Consider the following 25,719-nt stretch of genomic DNA (forward strand, 5'->3'; position numbering starts at 1 on the left):
ATCCCCAATATACAGACACTGAGCAGGCCTGATAAATGGAAGATTTAATCAGGTGTGTCAGTGGTGTGAAGAGTTAGTCCTTCCTCGGTGAGACACGACACGTTTTTAATTGTCTGTCTCATTAGCTTGGCTTGCTTTGTTTCTTTGTTTAGAAGCCTCTTTGTTTGACTGGCTTTATCCCACGAGTCTCCTTTAAACCACTGCCAAATTAATCACTTCATTATAGTTAAAGTGTGTGTCTCATTGAGTTGGCGTGCATCTTCTAAAGCCATTTTCAGAAAGCTTATCATTCAGTTAGGTAGTCTTAATCGCATGAGCCTGGTCGAGTTGCCTGATGAGCGATTCTCTTTAGATGTGCAACCAGAGACGTGTGAGCACTGATAAGGGCAGTAGATTGCCCTCTTCCCAAGGCCTGAAAGAGAGAGAATGCTCCCGATCGATTGGGCTCAGGAGGAACTCCAAGTAACTGTTTGAGCAGCAACCAAGGCTCTAGCTTCCTCTGGGCTCACTTAAGCCAAGCAAAAAATAACCTAATCCTTTTAGCAGGCCCCTGGATCCAGCCCCATTCACTCACACTGCCACAGCACAGATATCCCACAGCCAAAAGCTCCACTACAGTAGGCAGCGGCAGAGCACAAATCCACCAAGTTAGCCAAACATCGCTCCGGCATCAGTCACACACTATAACACACTACATGACCAAATGTATGTGGACACCTTCTCATTCAACATCTCATTCCAAAATCATGAGAATTAATATGGAGTTGGGCCCCCCTTTGCTGCCTCCACTCTTCTGGTAATGCTTTCCACTAGATGCTGGAACATTGCTGCAGGGACTTGCTTCAGCCACGAGCATTAGTGAGGTCGGGCACTGATGTTGGGCGATTAGGCCTGGCTCGCAGTCAGCGTTCCAGTTCATCCCAAAGGTGTTTGATGGGGTTGAGTTCAGGGCTGCAGGCCAGTAAAGTTCTTCCACACTGATCTCGACAAACTATTTCTGTATGGACCTAGCTTTGTGCACGGGGGCATTGTCATGCTGAAACAGGAAAGGGCCTTCCCCAAACTGTTGCCACAAAGTTAGAAGCACAGAATCGTCTAGAATGTCATTGTATGCTGTAGTGTTAAGATGTCCCTTCACTGGAGCTAAGGGGCCTAGCCCGAACCATGAAAAACAGCCTCAGACCATTATTCGTCATCCACCAAAATTTACAGTTGGGCCTATGCATTGGGGCAGGTAGCGTACTCCTGGTATCCGCCAAACAGATTCGAACATCAGACTGCCAGAAGGTGAAGCGGGATTCATCATTCCAGAGAACAAGTTTCCACTGCTCCAGAGTCCAATGGCAGCGAGCTTTACACCCCTCCAGCCGATGCGTTGGTATGGCGCATGGTGATCTTAGGCTTGTGTGCGGCTGCTCGGCCATGGAAACCCATTTCATGAAGATCCCCACAAACAGTTATTGTGCTGAAGTTGCTTCCAGAGGCAGTTTGGAACTCGGTAGTGAGTGTTGCAACCGAGGACAGACGATTTTTACACGCTTCAGCACTCGTCAGTCCCATTCTGTGAGCTTGTGTGGGCTACCACTTCGCGGCTGAGCCGTTGTTGCTCCGAGACATTTCCACTTCACATTTACAGCACTTACATTTGACCGGGACAGCTCTAGCAGGGTAGAAATTTGATGAACTGACTTGTTGGAAACGTGGTATCCTATGATGGTGCCACGTTGAAAGTCACTGAGCTCTTCAGTAAGGCCATTCTACTGTCAGTGTGTGTCTATGGAGATTGCATGGCTGTGTGATTGATTTTATACACCTGTCAGCATCGGATGTGGCTGAAATAGCAGAATCCACTAATTTGAAGGGGTGTATAGTGCATATTTCAGACCTTTTTGTCTGTGTCTAAAATCAGAACATTCTTTGCGGAAGAGACAAAACAATAACACAAAATGACCACATTGCCTCATACCATTCTGAAGTAAAGGGACATGGCAACCAATAGGCTGGAAGAGGTTGTTTTAGCCTGAAGGAGAGAGAGATACAAAATATTCCCTCTTTGTCCATCCCTCAGATAAGATAAAGAGGGCACAGTGACCTTGTAGATAGTGTTTAGGCTTTCTTTCTTTGTCTGCCATGGACTACTGCAGGGGTGGCCTTCTAACCCTCCTTCTGGAAAGCTACAGTGCCTTGCGAAAGTATTCGGCCCCCTTGAACTTTGCGACCTTTTGCCACATTTCAGGCTTCAAACATAAAGATATAAAACTGTATTTTTTTGTGAAGAATCAACAACAAGTGGGACACAATCATGAAGTGGAATGACATTTATTGGATATTTCAAACTTTTTTAACAAATCAAAAACTGAAAAATTGGGCGTGCAAAATTATTCAGCCCCTTTACTTTCAGTGCAGCAAACTCTCTCCAGAAGTTCAGTGAGGATCTCTGAATGATCCAATGTTGACCTAAATGACTAATGATGATAAATACAATCCACCTGTGTGTAATCAAGTCTCCGTATAAATGCACCTGCACTGTGATAGTCTCAGAGGTCCGTTAAAAGCGCAGAGAGCATCATGAAGAACAAGGAACACACCAGGCAGGTCCGAGATACTGTTGTGAAGAAGTTTAAAGCCGGATTTGGATACAAAAAGATTTCCCAAGCTTTAAACATCCCAAGGAGCACTGTGCAAGCGATAATATTGAAATGGAAGGAGTATCAGACCACTGCAAATCTACCAAGACCTGGCCGTCCCTCTAAACTTTCAGCTCATACAAGGAGAAGACTGATCAGAGATGCAGCCAAGAGGCCCATGATCACTCTGGATGAACTGCAGAGATCTACAGCTGAGGTGGGAGACTCTGTCCATAGGACAACAATCAGTCGTATATTGCACAAATCTGGCCTTTATGGAAGAGTGGCAAGAAGAAAGCCATTTCTTAAAGATATCCATAAAAAGTGTTGTTTAAAGTTTGCCACAAGCCACCTGGGAGACACACCAAACATGTGGAAGAAGGTGCTCTGGTCAGATGAAACCAACATTGAACTTTTTGGCAACAATGCAAAACGTTATGTTTGGCGTAAAAGCAACACAGCTCATCACCCTGAACACACCATACCCACTGTCAAACATGGTGGTGGCAGCATCATGGTTTGGGCCTGCTTTTCTTCAGCAGGGACAGGGAAGATGGTTAAAATTGATGGGAAGATGGATGGAGCCAAATACAGGACCATTCTGGAAGAACCTGATGGAGTCTGCAAAAGACCTGAGACTGGGACGGAGATTTGTCTTCCAACAAGACAATGATCCAAAACATAAAGCAAAATACAATGGAATGGTTCAAAAATAAACATATCCAGGTGTTAGAATGGCCAAGTCAAAGTCCAGACCTGAATCCAATCGAGAATCTGTGGAAAGAACTGAAAACTGCTGTTCACAAATGCTCTCCATCCAACCTCACTGAGCTCGAGCTGTTTTGCAAGGAGGAATGGGAAATAATTTCAGTCTCTCGATGTGCAAAACTGATAGAGACATACCCCAAGCGACTTACAGCTGTAATCGCAGCAAAAGGTGGCGCTACAAAGTATTAACTTAAGGGGGCTGAATAATTTTGCACGCCCAATTTTTCAGTTTTTGATTTGTTAAAAAAGTTTTAAATATCCAATAAATGTCGTTCCACTTCATGATCGTGTCCCACTTGTTGTTGATTCTTCACAAAAAAATACAGTTTTATATCTTTATGTTTGAAGCCTGAAATGTGGCAAAAGGTCGCAAAGTTCAAGGGGGCCGAATACTTTCACAAGGCACTGTACTTGGGGATGCAGGCTTCTGGGTTTACACTGAGGAGGGGAGGCTGCATGATGGATGCAGCACCTTTATAATTGGTCTTCTCACATGTTTAACACCTAACATGGATTACCTGGAGGACCGAACCCTTCCTTCAGTCGTATAGGTAATGTAGCAGGTTGTTCAGTTAACCCCATGACTTAGGAGTTGGCTACAACAGGTACTGTTCAGAGAAGCTGTTATTTTATGAGAACACAGCCTTTGACTTGACAGTCTTGTCTGTTCCATGCTCTGTGTGACACTTTAACCAGTGCATTAAGGAGAGAAAAAGAGAAAGAAGAGAGTGGGTCAATAAAGTGCCTCTAAAATCATTTCCTGTGATTTTTGTTTTGACAAATGTAGAATTAAGATGTCATCTGGTCGTCAGACCCACACTCCTGGGCCACTTCCACACATGAAGCTGTCATCTGTCTCATCTGAAAGGGGTCCAGTTCAATTACATTCTGCATCTGTGTATTTGTCTGTTTGTGTGTCTGGTAAATTTGGATGGCTACCCTCAAGCAGCCCAAATTTAAAAATGTGAAAGTCCATCCATGGCTTGTACTTTAGTTGTTGGCTGCTATGAGTGTGGTGGATACCCTCCCCGCTTACACATATTTGGCCAAATTACGATTGTGCCAAGATACCCACTGCCACAAATACCATTTTGAGATCCTATGGATGAAATGATGATATCACTGGCAGCCAGGAATAATTTTGGAAAAATGCAGGCCCAGACAGGCCAGTTGCCTCCTAGCTACTGTTCTGGATTGGACCAGTATAGACAGACTCCGGGTTAGTAGGGCTGCATTCTCTCTTGATGGTGATTAAAAACATTTAGTATGTTGTGCCTTAGGATCCCCCCTTTCTTTAAAATTCAATCTGACTCTCTCAGAAACGAATGCGACACAGGATTTCTGTCTATGGCAGGGATAAAAATGTGGGTTTGTTTTGTATGTTTGGCCAGCAGCCAGAGGAATATACTGTGTTTGTGGGTGACATGCGCTAGTGTGCACGTTTTTAGTCATGTTTATGAGTTAACTGTCACGTTCAGTGTGTGCATTCTTGCATGGGTATGTGTGATTGTGTGTGCACATTGACAAGTTGACTGTTCTATTCATGGATTGGCTGATAAACATGTTACCAAAGCAACACAACGAACAAGCACAACATCTTAATTGCTAAGATTTAACTTTAATTGCTTCTTTGTGTTCACGGATGGTGTACGACATGTTAGCATATGCTGTGCATGGCATATTGGGGGAAAGGGCAGAGCTGTCAGTGAAGAATAGCCATTTTCATGACAGTGTCATTGCTTATAAATCACTCTAATCCAACGTGTGACAGCCGAGGTCAAGCGATAAGTGAAGTGTAGAAAACATAATTTTACTTTTTTCTCTACTTTCCAAGCCTTTGTCACAATTTCTCTTGAGCTGTGCAAAACTTTTCTGTGTCGATTAGTATGAATTGTGAAAGTGGCTTGTGTTGCATTTTTTTCTATACATTATGGGTAAATAGCAGGTGGGTAATGTAATGAATTACAGAGCCACGCTCCAGTGTAATCAGCTTCTCAGCTTGAGATAGAGCTCCTACCCTTTTCCTCTGACGCACCAGCAAGGTACTGTGTACTAGGGTTTAATAGCAGGAACCGGGTTTTCCTGCCCAAACCCACTTCTGTATCCTGGGATAAATAACTGTGCGAAAAACTGTAAATTATAATACATTATTTAAATGAACAGCATGAGGTGAAATGGAACTGTTAGATTATATGCAATGTCTAAATCTGGCATCTCCGTGACCTCTCTGCTATCTGCATGATCAATCATCAACGCTCAGGGTGGGAACAGGAAGTGCACCACATTATGCAGCACAGTTTGCAATGCATGTGTACAGTCATGTCATCAGTTGGTAATAAAAATGTATTGTGACAGGTACTTTACATTTGCTGCAGCCTATGCTAGAGTAATATAAATGCGCGTCTAATTTACACATCTCCATCTCGCTTTATTTTGTTATTGTAAAGATCTTTTTTTTATTGGAGCTGCAGAGTTTTAAAACAACCTCTATCATTCAAAGTTCCTTCAAATTGAATCCCCAAAAATTCATTAAAAAATGACAGGTTGAAATGTCTTGAGTCAATAAGTATTCATCCCTTTTGTTATGGCAAGGCTAAATAAGTTAATGAGTAAAAATGTGCTTAACAAGTCACATAATAAGTTTCATGGACTCACTCTGTGCAATAATAGTGTTTAACAATATTTTTTAAATGACTTCCTCATCTCTGTGGAATGCTGGTCCATGTTGACTCCAATGCTTCCCACAGTTGTGTCAAGTTGGCTGGATGTCCTTTATTTGGTGGACCATTCTTGATGAGCGTGAAAAACCCAGCAGCGTTAGTTCTTGACACAAACCGGCTACCATACCCCGTTCAAAGGCACTTAAATATGTTTTCTTTCCCATTCACTCTCTGAATCCTATATTATTCAAGCATGCCATTACAATGATGAAGATAAGGACAACAAAACGTATTTCTTTTAACTGTTGGAAGCGAGGAAGAAATAAAGCAACAATAAAGAGACAAAGAGGAGGTAATACACACTTCACACAACGTTAGGTGAAATATTAGGAAAGGTATATGCGTCCGCCTACTAATTATAAAAAGGTAAAATAGGTTCTATGATATTTCAACATTTAAATCTAATTCGCTAGCCTATAATTGTAACTTCCACCAGCATTGCGTGTTCTCTCCTAGCTTCAAGGTTTGAGCGAGGTGTGTAATTCAAGTCCATATAATACCGTATAATACAATACATTATATAAAATAAAGCTTAGATTCATAAAATAAATAAATTATACCATGGCATTGTTAAATACTTGTTTCTGATTGGCTTGAAGGGCATTCTAGAGCGTGCGTTATTTTTCATTCTTATCCCTTGCTTGCTAGTGAGCCAACTACGGCTAACTTAGTCACTTCAAACAGTACAGCCAGAATAACAACAGTAGCTGCATTTGCATTTGTTAAGGTGTTTTTTAGTGACATTTATTTATATACATCCAAAACAATGAGCTAATGAGGCACGATTTAGCCTGGTATAGAAAATGTGCTCTCTCGTCAGGACCCTGTTGTTCAGAGGAGCTCCCCAAAAACACACTACATGAACAAAAGTATGTGGTTGTTACGGTGACCGTATTACCGCCACACCAGCGGTCACGAGTCGTGACGGCAGACAAATTCCACAGGACCGTTTAGTCACGATAATTAGGCTTCTCCAAGCTCTGATTCTGCTGATGGTCATTAGTAGCCTACCAAACTTGCTAACTGCCTGGTACTCAGCACTCTATTGTCCCTCTAATCACTCTGACATCAATGCAAATGTAATCCAAACAAACACTTCATGAGAGCCCATTACAGTGCCTTGCGAAAGTATTTGGCCCCCTTGAACTTTGCGACCTTTTGCCACATTTCAGGCTTCAAACATAAAGATATAAAACTGTATTTTTTTGTGAAGAATCAACAACAAGTGGGACACAATCATGAAGTGGAACGACATTTATTGGATATTTCAAACTTTTTTAACAAATCAAAAACTGAAAAATTGGGCGTGCACAATTATTCAGCCCCCTTAAGTTAATACTTTGTAGCGCCACCTTTTGCTGCGATTACAGCTGTAAGTCACTTGGGGTATGTCTCTATCAGTTTTGCACATCGAGAGACTGAAATGTTTTGCCATTCCTCCTTGCAAAACAGCTCGAGCTCAGTGAGGTTGGATGGAGAGCATTTGTGAACAGCAGTTTTCAGTTCTTTCCACAGATTCTCGATTGGATTCAGGTCTGGACTTTGACTTGGCCATTCTAACACCTGGATATGTTTATTTTTGAACCATTCCATTGTAGATTTTGCTTTATGTTTTGGATCATTGTCTTGTTGGAAGACAAATCTCCGTCCCAGTCTCAGGTCTTTTGCAGACTCCATCAGGTTTTCTTCCAGAATGGTCCTGTATTTGGCTCCATCCATCTTCCCATCAATTTTCAATCTTCCCTGTCCCTGCTGAAGAAAAGCAGGCCCGAACCATGATGCTGCCACCACCATGTTTGACAGTGGGGATGGTGTGTTCAGCTGTGTTGCTTTTACGCCAAACATAACGTTTTGCATTGTTGCCAAAAAGTTCAATTTTGGTTTCATCTGACCAGAGCACCTTCTTCCACATGTTTGGTGTGTCTCCCAGGTGGCTTGTGGCAAACTTTAAACAACACTTTTTATGGATATCTTTAAGAAATGGCTTTCTTCTTGCCACTCTTCCATAAAGGCCAGATTTGTGCAATATACGACTGATTGTTGTCCTATGGACAGAGTCTCCCACCTCAGCTGTAGATCTCTGCAGTTCATCCAGAGTGATCATGGGCCTCTTGGCTGCATCTCTGATCAGTCTTCTCCTTGTATGAGCTGAAAGTTTAGAGGGACGGCCAGGTCTTGGTAGATTTGCAGTGGTCTGATACTCCTTCCATTTCAATATTATCGCTTGCACAGTGCTCCTTGGGATGTTTAAAGCTTGGGAAATCTTTTTGTATCCAAATCCGGCTTTAAACTTCTTCACAACAGTATCTCGGACCTGCCTGGTGTGTTCCTTGTTCTTCATGATGCTCTCTGCGCTTTTAACGGACCTCTGAGACTATCACAGTGCAGGTGCATTCATACGGAGACTTGATTACACACAGGTGGATTGTATTTATCATCATTAGTCATTTAGGTCAACATTAGATCATTCAGAGATCCTCACTGAACTTCTGGAGAGAGTTTGCTGCACTGAAAGTAAAGGGGCTGAATAATTTTGCACGCCCAATTTTTCAGTTTTTGATTTGTTAAAAAAGTTTGAAATATCCAATAAATGTCGTTCCACTTCATGATTGTGTCCCACTTGTTGTTGATTCTTCACAAAAAAAATACAGTTTTATATCTTTATGTTTGAAGCCTGAAATGTGGCAAAAGGTCGCAAAGTTCAAGGGGGCCAAATACTTTCGCAAGGCACTGTATCTCATGTTGCGCAACATTTCTATAGGCTATGCAATTGCGTGAGAAAACAGATTGATGGACTCTATTAAAAAGAGGAGGATCCCATCAGCTTTCTATTGGCTAGGCCTACTATATTTATTTCTCAACTTTCCTAGTATTAAGCACATTGCTTCTCTTTACAACTGGAGTATAGTCTACCTGGCTGGCATGAAAATGAACCATGGGAAAAGTGTCCTCCATTCGCTATTTTCCACTGCCCCTGTTTCGAGACAGGTGCATGATAATGGTCCATTCTAAATCAAAACAAATTTCAAACATATAGTATTTAATATATGTAAAGACAGGATTAAATCAAGAACTGTGTGATGGGTGACAATAATAGAGCTTGTGAATGATGCCCAGCTTCAGGCAAGAAACAGCACATGCTTTTTTTTGCGACTTTTTAAAATTATAGTCGCACACCTCATGTAGCCTAGCCCATAGGCCTATATGTTTTGATAGGGGTGTTTTTTAAATGACATTCAGGAGCAAAAGGTTTAAATGGTTGTTTTTAATTAATTGAAGAAAAAGAAAAAATATATACTGTATATATATTGGAATGGAATATAACTAATATTAAATAACATTAGAATATAACATTTAATAACAATAACTTAACAAATTAATTGATGTGGCAACGCTCTTATGCTATAGTATTGCACTATTGTAATTTGTACAAAGTTATCCCCAGTAAAATTAGAGCACAACTCATGAGCCTCCTACACTGCTCACACCTAATCCAGTCCCCACCTGTGACTGAAAACAGGAGGAGAGATGCCAATTGAAAAGCTCTCTTAAAAACGTAGCTATCTAGCTATGTGACATAAAATGCTGTGTAAAATAACTAAACGGCTATAAAGTAACATTAATTGTAAAGCTATCAGTGCCTAGTGGACTGCTAGTAAAGTTGCTAACTAGCAAGCTAGCATAAACTAGCACTAATTGGGCTAGGCAATATCTAAATGACAGGTGGAAACACATTCAAATCAAATATTTTGTCACAAGCGCAGGGTACCGTGAAATGCTTACTTACAAGCCTTTAACCAACAATGCAGTTCAAGAAATAGAGTTAAGAAAATATTTACTAAATAAACTAAAGTAAAAATCTAATAAAAGTAACAATAAAATTGCATAACAATAACAAGGGGGTACAGGGGGTACCGGTACCGAGTCAATTTGTGTACGTTTATCGATAGCCTAGCATAGCATTATGTCCAGCTAGCAGCAGGTAACTTGGTCACGAAAATCAGAAAAGCAATCAAATTAAATTGTTTACCTTTGATGAGCTTCGGATGTTTTCACTCACAAGACTCCCAGTTAGATAGCAAATGTTCCTTTTTTCCAAAAATATAATTTTTGTAGGCGAAATAGCTCTGTTTGTTCTTCAAGTTTGGCTGAGAAATCGACCGGACATTGCGGTCACGAAAACACAGAAAAAAATCCAAATTAGCTCCATAATATCGACAGAAACATGGCAAACGTTGTTTATAATCAATCCTCAAGGTGTTTTTCAAATATCTATTCGATATTCGATATCTATCCACCGGGACAATTGGTTTTTCAGTAGGAGCAAAAGGAAAAATGGCTACCTCTGTATTTTACGCGAGAATCACTCTGAGAGCCATCAGGTGACCACTTACACAATGTAGCCGCTTACGGGTATTCTTCAACATAAAGGTGTAAAACTACGTCACAATGCTGTAGACACCTTGGGGAATTACGTAGAAAAAGTAAACTGGTTGATTGCCCATTCACTGCTCAATAGGGACACATCGGAACGCAGAGCTTTCAAAACATGAGTCCCTTCCGGATTGGATTTAACTCAGGCTTTCAGGCAGTTCTGTTATACTCACAGACAATATTTTTTTACAGTTTTGGAAACTTTAGAGTGTTTTCTATCCTATGCTGTTATATACATATTCTAGCATCTTGTCCTGACAAAATATCCCGTTTACTTTGGGAACATTATTTTTCCAAAAATGAAAATACTAAAGTTACTTAAATAACTAAAAATGAAGCATGATTCTTTGTTTTTATTTTACCTTTATTTAACCAGGCAAGTCAGTTAAGAACAAATTCTTATTTTCAATGACGGCCTGGGAACAGTGGGTTAACTGCCTGTTCAGGGGCAGAACGACAGATTTGTACCATGTCAGCTCGGGGGTTTGAACTCGCAACCTTCCAGTTACTAGTCCAACGCTCTAACCACTAGGCTACCCTGCCGCCCCTGTTAACCGCTCAACATTCCCTCAAATCGTTTAGAGAAATCGTTTAGAGAAAATATCCTTTCTATTTTATTCAGCTGTGTTCAATTGCATTCTTCATAATATAAAATAGAATTCTAAGCAAATCTTGTCTGCTAAATGAACTAGTGTAGCCCACAGCCATATGGCATAGCCAGATCAGGGCCTAACATAAGTCAATCTCAGAGTATGCTATTCTGTTCTTCTGAAATAGCCTACATTTTCTTCATATATTACATGGATTTATTAGACTTTTTCAAATGTAGATGTTCCAAATGTTTACATCAGAGGGTTGAAGGCTATGCATGAAAGCCAGGAGATGCTAAATATGTTTATGTTAATAATGGTCAATTACCATGAGACTGACAGTTATTTACTTGACAATCACTAGCTGACAAAATTTCATGACCACCATATCCCTAGTTGCTCCTAGATGTTTCCACTTCACAATAGCAGCACTTATTGGCAGCTCTAGCAGGGCAGAAATTTGACAAACTGACTTGTGCGACGGTGCCACGTTGAAAGTCACTGAGCTCTTCAGTAAGACCATTCTACTTCCAATGTTTGTCTATGGAGGTGGCATGGCCTTGTGCTCGATTTCATACACCTGTCAGCAACAGATGTGGCTCAAATAGCCGAATCCACTCATTTAAAGGGCTGTATGTATATTTTGTTGCTAAAGCAAGTGCATGTCTCTCTTCTTAGGTGTGTGCGTATACTTGTGTGTGTTCAAGTTCAAGTTATATAGGTCACGTGTAAGTACAGTGAAATGCTTAACTTGCAAGTCCTACAAAACAGTGCAGTATTCAATATCAAGATAGTGTAACTAATAAGAACTAAAGACCAAGAGAAATAAGAGAAGAAGCTATATACAGTACAGGGTCAGTGCCAGTACCAAATTAACAATGTGCAGGGATTATCAATACTGGAGTATTTGAAGTAGAAATGTACATGTAGGCAGGGAATAGTACAAAGTGAGTGGTAGAAATACTAATGGTAATGGCAATCAATAATTAATGAACAGCAGCTTAGTGGCAGTAATAAATCTAATCAATAATATTTTTAGCAGCAGCCTAGGTGTGAGGGAGAGCAGTAGTTGTTAGCTATTTAACAGTCTTATGGCCAGGGGATAGAAGCTGTCTGTTGGTCTGAGACTTGATGCATCAGTACCGCCTGCCGGACGGGAGCATGGAGAACAGTCCATGTTTCGGGTGGCTGGAGTGTTTGGAAATGTTTCGGGCCTTTCTCCGACACCGCCTGGCATGTATGTCCTGGATGGCTGGGAGTTAACCTCAGTGATGCACTAGTCCGTCTGCACCACCCTCTCTAAGGTCTTCCGGTCGAGGGCAGTGCATTTGCCATACCAGACGGTGATACAACCAGTCAGGATGCTCTCGATGTTGCAGCTGTAAAAGTTGCTAAGGACCTGAGTGGCCATGTGAAAAAATGTCAGCCTCCCGAGGGCCAATAGGCACTGCCATGCCTTCTTCACGACTGTGCTGATGTGAAAGAACAATGTTAAGTCCTCAGTGATGTGGACACCGAGGTACATGAAGCTCTTGACTCTCTCCACTGCGGCCCCGTCGATGTGGATGGGGGTGTGCACCCGCACCTGTTCCCTGTAGTCCACCATCAGCTCCTTGGTCTTACTGACATTGAGGGAGAGGTTGTTGTCCTGGCACGACATTGCCAGGTCTCTGACCTCCCTGTAGGCGGTCTTATCGCCGTTGGTGATCAGGCCTACCACTGTTGTGTCTTCAGCAAACTTGATGATGGAGTTGGAGTCGGAGTCGTCGGTGGAGGGAACTAATGGTGTTGAATGCTGAACTGTAGTCCAACAGCATCCTCACATAGGTATTCCTCTTTTCTAGGTGGGAGAGGACAGTGTGGAGTGCGATTGTGTTGTCTGTGGATCTGTTGGGGAGGTATGCAAATTAGAGTGGGTCTGGGATGATGGAGTTGAGGTGTGCCATGACCAGCCTTTCAAAGCACTTCATTATTACAGATGTGAGTGTTAGAGGGCGGTAGTCATTGTTGCAGGATGCCTTAAGAGTTTTTGGGAACAGGAATACTCGTAGTCAGCTTGAAACGTGGGGATCACAGGTAGAAAATGTCCTTCAAGATGCCTGCCAGCTGGTCTTCACATGCCCTGAGGACACGCCTTGGAATACTGTCTGGCCCTGCGGCCTTACGAGTGTGTTTGTGTACGTACGTGCTGCATGCATGCTTGTGTGATGCCCAACAGCATGCCAGCAGCAAGGTAGAACTGAGAGGTGTGATGAACCTGCCGTCCTCAGATCGCCTGTCTCTATCTCTTTACACAAGGCAATACTGCTCATAATCATTGATGAAGGTCACAGTAAATAATTCAGACATATCAATAGTATCCCATATTTCTCTCTGTCGGCCTGCGTCCAGTGACCGTCCATCATAGTTTTAGACAGTGCCATGTCCTTCAGTTTTATCTCCACATTTGACAAGGTAGCACGTCCGGTGAACAGGTCAGAGTTCCATAGCCGCAGGCAGAACAGTTGGCCCTCAGTGTTTTTCGTCTATTCGTTGGTGTGCTGCTTAGGCTTGGGCGGTATCCTGATTTTTACATTATGGGATTTACGGTATTACCGGCATAGCACACAAGTTAGCGCTAAAAATGTAACAACAAAAAAAGCCCAATGGTGTGCTAACAAATGCTAACAATGCTAAGAATGCTAACGAAATTAGCACAAGTAATAGCGACATCACATAGACGCTGTTAGCTAAATGCTAACAAACGAAAACTAACATAAACTAGTTGTGATGCTGCTTTTCCTTCAGAAAAGTCTGCATGTGTACATGGATCAGAGGGGAGAAAAATGGAGTAAGAAAAAAAATCATAGTATGAATGGCAGCTGTACAGAACTCATCCAGAGCTGTTTGACTTCTGAAACAGGGTAGAAAGCCGTTATAAGATATCTGATGGCAAACATTTAGTAGTGAATTGCATACAAGTGTAGTCACCTCATGTTCGTCGCACAACAGCGACTCGCCAATAGATATAGAACGCTATGGACTCACCAGCTCCAGCTTTCTACCATTGTACTATTTACAAACAAACACGTGGTTGGCTCAACTGTTCTGAGGAACTACAGTAAGCTTCATAATGTAAAATAATGTGACAGGTGAAATTAAGAACGCAATCTGCTTTATCTTCTAGCGTATTGCACAAGTTTAATGCAGTTATTAACTTAATTAAAGTAGCTACTGATATTCAGATTTATTGAAACTTAAATAGTTTGGACGGTATTACGGTATTGAAAAATTACGGTATTACGGTATTTTTCCAAATACCCCGGTATACGTTATATATACGGTATACCGCCCAAACCTAGTGCTGCTGTGTATTTTTAGCAGCCTTTCTAGAAGTTATTGTTTTTGAAGATCCCTGCGCGGTTCAGGGTGGTTGCTATGAGGAATGAGTGTTTTTGTTAATGAATCCTAACTCCTCTTTTTCTCTCTTTCTCTCTACCTCTCTCGCTCTCTCTCTCATTCTCTCTCTCATCTAGACATGGAACACGGTGTGCTGGTGAGGTTGCTGCGGCCGCCAACAACGATGTTTGTGGGGTTGGCGTGGCCTACAACGCCAAAATTGGAGGTGATTGAGGCATGCTCTGCCAATCGCTAATTGTGATTGGTTGACTAGGGTCTGCTGTCAGTTGAACCGGAGTCAATTTCAGTAGAGCACATCGTAGCGATCTCTATACTTGCTGGCTGCCACTTCTGAATATTTACCAACTTTTGTCTCTAATCTTTCGTCAAAACCAAGTCATTTAATCAGTCTAATGGACAACTTTCTGGCCTTTACCAACTTGTGTCCCTAAGCACTCTATCAAAAACAAGCAGCCTACAGTGGAGCCTTGAGAGCAGTCCGCCATAACTCTCCTACTCCTCCTAGCATGCATCTCCTGGTCTAGCAGCTCAGTGTGTGTGTTCGTTCTCCTGCTGGGCCGTTCCTAATTACTGTGCAGTGATTAGCATTTAGTGGCTGCGTTGACCCCACCCCCAAACACACACACACACTCATCTCCCACAGCTCACAGCTTTTAGATAGGAGCCAGTGAACACAGCTGGAGGGAAAGTAACCCAGCAGTGTCTCTCTTCTAACCTCCTGCCCATTTTTTAAATGTTATTTAACTAGGCAAGTCAGTTAAGAACAAATTCTTATTCACAATGAATAAGCCACTGCCTTGTTGTTTTTTTTTACCTTTATTTAACTAGGAAAGTCAGTTAAGAACAAATTCTTATTTTCAATGACGGCCTAGGAACAGTGGGTTAACTGCCTGTTCAGGGGCAGAATGACAGATTTGTACCTTGTCAGCTCGGGGATTTGAACTTGCAACCTTTCGGTTACTAGTCCAACTCTCTAACCACTAGGCTACCCTGCCGCCCCATGACACTAATGATTATGATGATGATTGTTATAGCGGCATTAATGTGTTAGCTACTGCAGGATTCAAGACATTACCATTCATATTTACCTGAAATCAGACCCCAATTCATCTTTCAAACGCCATCTTGCTTTTATCCAGACTGATTGCTCCATACACACGCAATCAATTTGTGTCTCTCTGCAGGGCCTGTGTTTTTCAAATTTAATTTAATTATTTTTTATTTTTTTCACCTTTATTTAACCAGGTAGGTTTTCTAGAGTGTGTAATTTAAGTCTTTGGTTTATCATCTGTCTCTGAGATACAGCAGATGTGGTTAGCTAGTCAGGTACCATTGCAGTATAGGACTTATTTGACGATGGCTCATTTCACGCCTTCTGCTACCATTACTGTTCAGAACACTGATCTGAGGCGGTCCACATCAAAGCTGCAGACAGGCCCCTGTCACAAAGAGCAAGTTTTTCCATCCCAAGATCTTAAATAAAACAATTACTATAGTAAGTGCTAGGTAAGTAACGATTCACCGATATGCATCCTCTAGTTCAAATATATAAGTTATGAGTGCATCAGTCTGCGGGTACTCCAAACCGATCCAAATGCATGAGCATGCATCGGTCAGAAAATCGATTCAAACATTACAAATCACCGTTTCACAAATGTTTATTGCTCAAATTACTTGCTTTCTACCTTCCAAAAATACCTCTCATCTTTTGTGACAACTGCGTCCTCTCCTTCAGTGTCGAACTAAGCATGTAATTATGTTGACAGTCATTAATCTGCAAGTCATTTGGCATGCCAAACCAAACCCGAGGCAATATCAGTAGCGTAGTCAAACTGTGCGCGCTGGCCAAGGAGAGGTAGGCCTATTCCTGATCTGGCACATCTGCGCTTCAGCATTCAAATGTTTGTAAAATGGGTTGCTCAATATTAGGCTTTATTAGTTGAGTGACAACCAATGTAATTTGCTAAGTTATTTTTATCAAATGCTCTGTTGAAAACAGAACAACAGCAAAGGACCTTGTGAAGATGCTGGAGGAAACAGGTACAAAAGTATTTATATCCACAGTTAAATGATTCCTATATCGATATAACCTGAAAGGCTGCTCAGCAAGGAAGACGCCACTGCTCCAAAACCACCATAAAAAAGCCTGACTACGGTTTGCAAATGCACATGGGGTCAAAGATCATACTTTTTGGTCTGATGAAACAAAAATAGAACTGTTTGGTCGTAATGACCATCGTTATGTTTGGGGGAAGAAGAGGGAGGCTTGCAAACCGGAGAACACCATCCCAACCGTGAGGCACGGGGGTGGCAGAATCATGTTGTGGGGGTGCTTTGCTGCAGGAGGGACTGGTGCACTTCACAAAATAGATGGCATCATGAGGTCGGAAAATTGTGGGTATATTGAAGCAACATCTCAAGACATCAGTTAAAGCTTGGTCGCAAACGGGTCTTCCAAATGGACAATGACCCCAAGCATACTTCCAAAGTTGTGGCAAAATGTCTTAAGGACAACAAAGTCAAGGTATTGGAGTGGCCATCACAAAGCCCTGACCTCAATCTTATAGAACATTTGTGGGCAGCAATGAAAAAGTTTGTGCGAGCAAGGAGGCTTACAAACCTGACTCAGTTACACCAGTTCTGTCAGGAGGAATGGGCCAAAATTCACTCAACTTATTGTGGGAAGCTTGTGGAAGGCTACCCAAAACATTTGACCCAAGTTAAACAATTTAAAGGCAATGCTACCAAATACGAATTGAGTGTATGTAAACGTCTGACCCACTGGGAATGTGATGAAATAAATAAAAACTGAAATATATAATTCTCTCTACTATTATTCTGACATTTTACATTCTTAAAATAAAGTGGTGATCCTAAGTGACCTAAGACTGGGAATTTTTACTAGGATTAAATGTCAGGAATTGTGAAAACTGAGTTTGAATGCATTTGGCTAAAGTGTATGTAAACTTCCGACTTCAACTGGATGTGTCTTGTCAAGCACATCTTTACCCCTGAACTTATTTAAGCTTGCCATAACAAAGGGGTAGAATACTTATTGACTAAAGACATTTCGGCTTTTCATTTTTAATTCATTTGTAACATTTCTAAAAACATATTTCCACTTTTGCACTGTGGTATTGTGTGTAGGCCAGTAACACAATCTCAATTTAATACATTTTAAATTCAGGCTGTAATACAACAAAATGTGGAAACTTCAAGGGGTGTGACTACTTTCTGAAGGCACTGCATCTAGATTAGAATCGTCTTGAAAGGGTAAGATGCACATCCCTAGTAAGTGCCTATTGAGTGTCAATTAAAGTACAGGGTTGATGATTTCATCTTAAATCAGCCATGAATCCCCCTGTGACAGGGGGAATGGAAGCTTAATATGTGCAGCAGGTAGGGGCTATTGAATGCAATATATTGTTAAAACATTTCTAGCCTTCCTGCCACAAATCACCAGGAAATGGACAAAAACACCTGCTTTTACGCTATGTTTTGACTATTAGATGTTCAATATTTCATTTGAAAAAAATATTTAAAAATGAATAGTTTCACCATATTAAAACGAGAGTTCACATAAATGAATTACTAATCACATTAAATAAATAATAATCTTCAGAAATGATATTGCCAAAGCAACAAAGGCTTTACGATGATGGTGAAAACTTGGAGACATTTTGCAGTTAAAATCTTCCTAGAAGTCACAGTGGATACAGAGGGACATGTCAAAATGCATAATTTTGCCAATTTAGCAAGTCTTTATTCATATACAAATTTGGATTTTTTGAATTCTCTATGTGGTCTATATTAAAGGGAACTTTATTTAATATAACTGGCTTTTAAAATTCAATATTGGTGCACAATTTCTACTTAAAAAAGTAAGGCACTCATTTCAATGAATGACCCTGCTACTGGGCCAGTTGGTTTCCCTCAGGTCACAGACACTGTTTGAGGCACCGTAAAACCCTCCCGCACTTGTTCGTCAGAAGGAATGTTCTGCCCATCTTGTGTTGTTTGTGAGATGTATGTTTTCCTACCTGGTTGTTTAATGAAGGAGAAGGTATTGACTCTTGTTTTAATGGCCAGCTGTGCTTTTTATAGCTACAACAGTAAAAAGTGTGTGCGTGCGAGTAAGTGAGCACACTTCTGCATGCTTGTGTCTGAGAGTACAATTGCTCATCACATCTGACAGAGTGACAGGCTCATAAGCCCTTTGTCTCCCCAGTGTGTTTGTCAATATGACAGCCAGACACAAAAGGCTTTGTATCCCAACTGCATCATGTTTATAGCACCCTACCTCTTCACCGCTCATGCTGTCTCTCTGACACAATGTTCCTCTGTCTCTCTCTTTCTGTCACCTCTCATTCTCCCTTTGTCTCACCCTACCTGTCTATCTACTTTATTTTACCTCTGATTTCACCTGTCTCTTTCTCTCGATCTGTGTACTGACCTTGCGTGTGTGTGTTCAGGTGTGCGTATGCTGGATGGAGAAGTGACAGATGTGGTGGAGGCCCACTCCCTCAGCCTCAACTCGCAGCACATCCACATCTACAGCGCCAGCTGGGGCCCAGAGGATGATGGGAAGACGGTAGACGGCCCCGCCAAGCTGGCCAAGGAGGCATTCCTCCGAGGAGTCACTGAGGTCAGTCAGTGGAGCTAATTCATTGCTGGAGCACACATGGTTTATGATGCATACCTACCTAGGGTTGTTGCGATGACCTTATTATTGCCACACCAGCATTCATGAGTCGTGACCGCAGAAATATTCTATGTGACCCCTGAGTCACGGTAATCTCCTTTTATGCACTCTGGACATGCTTTGGTAGTACCCAACTTGCTAATGACCATTAGGTCGTTAATGGCCTGGTACTCAGGGCTCTATTGTCTCTCAACCGCTCTGACATCAATGCAAATGCAATCGAAATTCACATCAAACACTTATCATCAAAACAGTAGGCCTATCATACTTTTACAACTCACCTCAATGTGATGATCAATTTGAAGAAAGAAGTTCAACAGCAGGTTGAAACAGTGTAAAACATGGTTGTTGTGGGTGTTGTTTCAAAGCCTAACACAACGAAATGGACAGCACTTTCTAAATTGATGATTAATTCAAGACTCCCATGAGCAGATTAGAGTTTATGAGCCTAAACCCCCCCCCCCCCCCCCCCATTTTTTTTATAAATATAAAAAGTATGATTGTGCCCATTATACAGTACATAGCTGTACTGCATATTACACATGGCAGAAAGATATATAAAAAAACAAAACTGTTTTACGATGTCTTTGGTACATAGTTGGTCTAGCCTATACTCAAAAATTAAACAAATTCTAGTAATGGCCTTTGAGTGTGGACTGTATTATTATGCATATTGGATAGGCTGGTTACCTTATCCTACTCCAAAATGTCTATCCATTTTGTATAGTCCACGGCGAGGCTGTTGGTTCATTGATTGTGCAGGGCGGCTTACAGTTAGCCTACAATTAGTGAATTTGATTTTGAATAGCCTTTTTATATTTCATTGGGTGACACATTACCTTCAGCAGAATATCTTGCCACTATGCGTTTCCATCTCCTCCTCTTTCTGCTTTACTCCTTTATCAAGCGCGCAGATAGGCTGTCAACAGTTTAGTGAAATATGTTTAGGTGCGTAAATATGTTACTATCGATGTTGGAGAGGCCATGGCATACAGAGATTGGACGGAATATCACCTGTTGGGCAACGAGAGCATGCTCCCCAAACAGTGGTTGATGCATGGATTGAAATAAGTTTTATAATAATTATTTTTCAGCTGCTCATATTAAGAACATGCTCCACTATAAACCTGAAGTAGCCTACAAAACAGACCGATGGGAAACCGTGCAGCTTCATTCGCTATTCCAGTGCATACAGATTTTTTCCCCCTGTTTCTGTCCGTTTCATAATGGGCCATTCTAAATCTAAACTATTTTGACATATTAGTAAAAACAAGATTAAATTGAGAGTAGTCTGATGGGTGAAAATATGATCACTTGATGAGAGAACAGCTGTGCAGCCTGAGGCAAGAAACGGAGCGCAAGCTTTTTTTTAATACTTTCTCAAATCATCAATAGTCTATAGTCACATCGTGCAGCCCATATATGTTTTGATTTCTAAGACATTCTAAGGTTTGTATCATTCACAAGTTGCCAAATAACTCTAAATCTAGCATATAGGACCTGTTTCAAATGACCACTTTTACGCTCAACATAGCCACTTCATATGCGCTCTCGCTCCATAATGGGAAAAATATCCTTTCTATTTTATTCAGCTAAGTTAAATTATATTCTTATTATTATTATAAAATAAATTAGTGTCATGGGGACTTATAAGCATATATTTTCAGCTAAATTAACAAACCTACAGCCTACGGTAGATAACATAGGCCAACTCATTATGTTCCTCTTAAATACTTTTTCTTCATATTATGTTTCTTTAGACCTGACCAAAATAAATAATGCATTTAATGTGATGGTGTATATGAAATGGTTCATTAGACTTTTTTCCAAATGTATACTGAACAAAAATATAAATGCAACACGCAACAATTTCAATGATTTTACTGAGTTAAAGTTCATATAAGGAAATCAATGAATTGAAATAAATGAATTTGGCCCTAATCTATGAATTTCACATTACTGGGCAGTGGCCAGCCATCCTCTTGGGAGCCAGACCCACCTACTGGGGAGCCAGTCCCAGCCAATTGGAATTCGTTTTTTTCCCACAAATGGGCGTTATTACAGACATACATACTCCTCAGTTTCATTAGCTGTCTGAGTGGCTGGTCTCAGACAATCCCGCAGGTGAAGAAGCCGGATGTGGAGGTCCTAGGCTTGCGTGGTTACATGTGGTCTGTGGTTGTGAGGTCAGTTGGACGTACTGCCAATTTCTCTAATATAACATTGGAGGCGGCTTATGGGATGAAATTAACTTTCAAATCTCTGGCAACAGCTCTGGTGGACATTCCTGCCGTCAGCATGCCAAACTTGAGAGATCTGTGGCAGGGTTGTGTGACAAAACTACACATTTTATCTCACTGTTCCTAGGCCGTCATTGAAAATAAGAATTTGTTCTTAAATAAAGGTTCAAAAATAAAAAAGTTGAGTGCAGCGACACTTCCCATTCAACCTGACAAAGCTTGAGAGGATCTGCAGAGGAACTCCCCAAATACAGTTGTGCCAAGCCTGTAGCGTCATAACCATGAAGACTCAAGGCTATAATCGCTGCCATAGGTACTTCAACAATGTCCTGAGTGAAGGGTTTGAATGTGACATTCTTTGTTTTTTTTGTTTTACATTTTCTTTACTTGTTTTTTTGCTTTGCGATTATGGGGTATTGTGTATATAATGATGAGGGGGAAAAATAAGGCTGTAACGTAACAAAAATGTAAAATGTCAAGGGGTCTGAACTTTCTGTCTTACTTTCTGAATGCGCTGTAGCTTCCTCACTTATTCCAAATTGCTCATGTTATTTTTTATTAGTTATAATATTTTGATATTGAATACTGCACTGTTGGGTGGGGCTTGAAAGTTAGCATTTCACTGTACATGTCCATGTGACAAATAAAAGTTGAAAGTTGAACTTGAACTCTGGGTTTCAAAGTGCGAGCAGCGCAAGTGATTTAGGCTAAACAAGGAGGTGAGTTCGGGATATCGGAAAGTATGCATCTTGAAATAGTTTTCACACAACTTTATATATCTGAACTCAGAATCAATTGGGCTACCCAAAAATAAAATTGCCACTGTGATAGAACATTTATTTTGATTGACGATTTTCGGAATTTTAATACAGCTGTGGCAGGCTCTCTCTCTACCCACGCCCCTTTCAAGTCCTATTTTGTTGCACAGTGTTTCCAGTCTTTATATGCAGTAGCAATTGAGCCTGGGGACGAGTTTACAGAACACCCAATACATTACCCATGTCATTCAGATCTCGTGTAATCCCAGCCTACACACACACGCACACCCTCTGGCAAAGATTTCCAGCTGGCAGGCAGACGCTGGAATAAGTTTGAGTGACAGAGTTAGGGCTTTGCATAGGCGCTTTGTTGTGACTTTTGTGGGACTACATTTTTAAAATTCTTGAACTTAAAATAACATTATTAACCGGTTCCCATGCTTTAAAAATAAGTTCTGTTCCGGAACAGTATAGATCACTTTAAGTTCGGGTTCTGTTCCTCAAATCATTTTGTTATTTTTCAGTTCTGTTCCCTGAACCGGTTCCAACCCTTGGTGCAGACTCTAGCGCAGTGGAAGTTTCTACTTATTGTTCACCCGTCTTGGAATACCTGATGATCAAATACCGACCCTTCTACCTCCCGAGAGGTAGAAGGGTTGGGTAGAAGGGTTTTCTTTGTTATCGTGACTGCTGAATATATTCCACCTCAGGACAACAACAACAAGCTGGCACTTAATGAATTGTACGAGGCAATAAACAAGCAGGAAACCATTCACCCAGAGGCTGCTTTTCTTTTTGCTGGCAATTTTAATTCCACGTTACTAAGACACGTGATGCCCACCCGTAGCACGTGCTCCAGCAGGTATATTGCACTGATCATCCCCAAAGCTAACACTTCCTTTGGCCGCCTTCCAGTTCTCTGCTGCCAATGACTGGAACAAATTTTAAAAATCTCTGAAGCTGGAGTCTTATACTCTAACTTTAAGCATCAGCTGTCTGAGCTGCTTACCGATCACTGCTTTGCTTTATCTTGGCCAGGTCACAGTTGTAAATGAAAACTTGTTCTCAACTGGCCTACCTTGTTAAATAAAGGTGCAATAAAAAACAAAAAAAAACGTATCAACACATCTCCTTCTCCACTGGGGCTGATAAAGTCTTAGACCACTGTTACTCAACCCACAAACAAGCATACAAGACCCTCCCCCGTCCCCCCTTTGGCAAATCAGATCATGTCTCTATACTCCTGCATCCTGCTTACAGGTTCAGAGGCTATGTTGCAGGACTGCTTTGCTAGCGCTGACTGGAATATGTGTTTCCTGCTGATACCATCGACGCGCTAACCACCTCCGTCTCGTGCTTCATCAGGAAATACATTGCAGACGTTGTCCCCACAGTGAAGATTCACTGCTTCCCCAATCAAAAGCACTGGATTAACACTGACATATGTGCTAAACTAAAGGACAGAGCTACCGCACACAGGGCTATTGCAGCCAACCACGAGCCTACGGCTAAGGACACGAACACGTACAAGAAGTCCCGCTACGACCTCCACAGAGCCATCAAACAGGCAAAATAACAATATAGGAACGAGGTGGAATCCTATTATACCGGCACCGATGCTCGACGCGTGTGGCAAGGGCTACGGTCCATTATGGATTACAAAGGTAGACCTAGCCATGATGCCTCCCTACCAGTCGAACGCAATACATTTATTCGAGCTGTGCACAAGGGCCCCTACCGTCCCAGAGGACTGGGTGATCTCGCTCTCCAAGGCCGACATGAGTAAAGTTTTTAATCTGGTCAACACTCTCCAAGGCCACGGGGTTATACGGTATTCCAGGGCGCATTCTTAGAGCATGCACAGACCAGCTGGCAGGCATCTTCACTGTAATTTTCAATCTCTCATTGCCCCCGTCTGTAATCCCTACTTGTTTTACCCTGACCAGCATCATTCCTGTGCCCAAGAACACATCATCTCCATCATCCCAGACACCCTGGACCCACTTCAATTTGCATACCGCCCCAACAGATCAACTGACAATGCACTCCACACTACCTTCTCACACGTGGACAAGAGGAATACCTACACTACCGTTCAAAAGTTTGAGGTCACTTAAAAATGTCCTTGTTTTTGAAAGAAAAGCACATTTTTTGTCCATTAAAATAACATCAAATTGATCAGAAATACAGTGTAGACATTGTTAATGTTGTAAATGACTGTTGTAGCTGGAAGCGGCAGAGTTTTTATAGAATATCTACATAGGGGTACAGAGGCCCATTATCAGCAACTATCTGTGTTCTAATGGCACGTTGTGTTAGCTAATCCAAGTTTATAATTTAAAAGGCTAATTGATCATTAGAAAACCCTTTTGCAATTATGTCAGCACAGCTGAAAACTGTTGTGCTGATTTAAAGAAGCAATAAAACTGGCCTTCTTTAGACCAGTTGAGTATCTGGAGCATCAGCATTTGTGGGTTCTATTACAGGTTCAAAATGGCCAGAAACAAATAACTTTCTTCTGAAACTTGTCAGTCTATTTTTGTTCTGAGAAATTAAGGCTATTCCATGCGAGAAATTGCCAAGAAACTGAAGATCTGGTACAACGCTGTGTACTACTCCATTCACAGAATAGCACAAACTGGCTCTAACCAGAATAGAAAGAGTAGTGGGAGGCCTCCAGAGCACAACTGAGCAAGAGGACAAGTACATTAGTGTCTAGTTTGAGAAACAGACGCCTCAGAAGTCCTTAACTGTCAGCTTCATTAAATAGTACCCGCAAAACACCAGTCTCAACGTCAACAGTGAAGAGGCCACTCCGGGATGCACCGGTTTGAGTGTGTCAAGGTCTGCAACACTACTGGTTTTTCACACTCAACAGTTTCCCATGTGTATCAAGAATGGTCCACCACCCAAAGGACACCCAGCCAACATGACACAACTGTGGCATTGGAGTCAACATGATCCAGCATGTTGAGGCTTCCAAAACCAGCATGCTTTCAACACCTTGTAGAGTCCATGCCTCGATGAATTGAGGCTGTTCTGAGGGCAAAAGGGGGTGCAACTCAATAATAGGGAGGTGTCAGTGTATATTCCTGCTACCAGTCACCTTTCAGCCCTGTTTACATGCATATCCTACTACCAGTCACCTTTCAGCCCTGTTTACATGCATATCCTTCTATTAGTCACCTTTCATCCCTGTTTACATGCATATCCTACTACCAGTCACCTTTCAGCCCTGTTTACATGCATATCCTTCTATTAGTCACCTTTCATCCCTGTTTACATGCTTATCCTTCTACTAGTCACCTTTCAGCCCTGTTTACATGCATATCCTACTACCAGTCACCTTTCAGCCCTGTTTACATGCATATCCTTCTATTAGTCACCGTTCATCCCTGTTTACATGCATATCCTTCTATTAGTCACCTTTCATCCCTGTTTACATGCTTATCCTTCTACTAGTCACCTTTCAGCCATGTTT

General features: G+C 41.5%; 1 protein-coding gene across 3 annotated transcripts in view; it reads left to right on the forward strand.

The window, feature by feature from the left end:
- LOC110522396 (furin) overlaps positions 1–25,719 on the forward strand; it is a 171,500-nt gene that overhangs the window by 127,329 nt on the left and 18,452 nt on the right. For all 3 annotated transcript variants that reach the window (XM_036977112.1, XM_036977108.1, XM_036977103.1), the window contains exons 7-8: positions 14,655–14,743; positions 19,011–19,183. In XM_036977112.1, the coding sequence (XP_036833007.1) occupies positions 14,655–14,743; positions 19,011–19,183 (262 nt within the window). The remainder of the gene's footprint in view (positions 1–14,654; positions 14,744–19,010; positions 19,184–25,719) is intronic.

This window comes from Oncorhynchus mykiss, chromosome 1, assembly GCF_013265735.2.
Source record: "Oncorhynchus mykiss isolate Arlee chromosome 1, USDA_OmykA_1.1, whole genome shotgun sequence".
In the NCBI taxonomy this organism is placed as follows: Eukaryota; Metazoa; Chordata; class Actinopteri; order Salmoniformes; family Salmonidae; genus Oncorhynchus; species Oncorhynchus mykiss.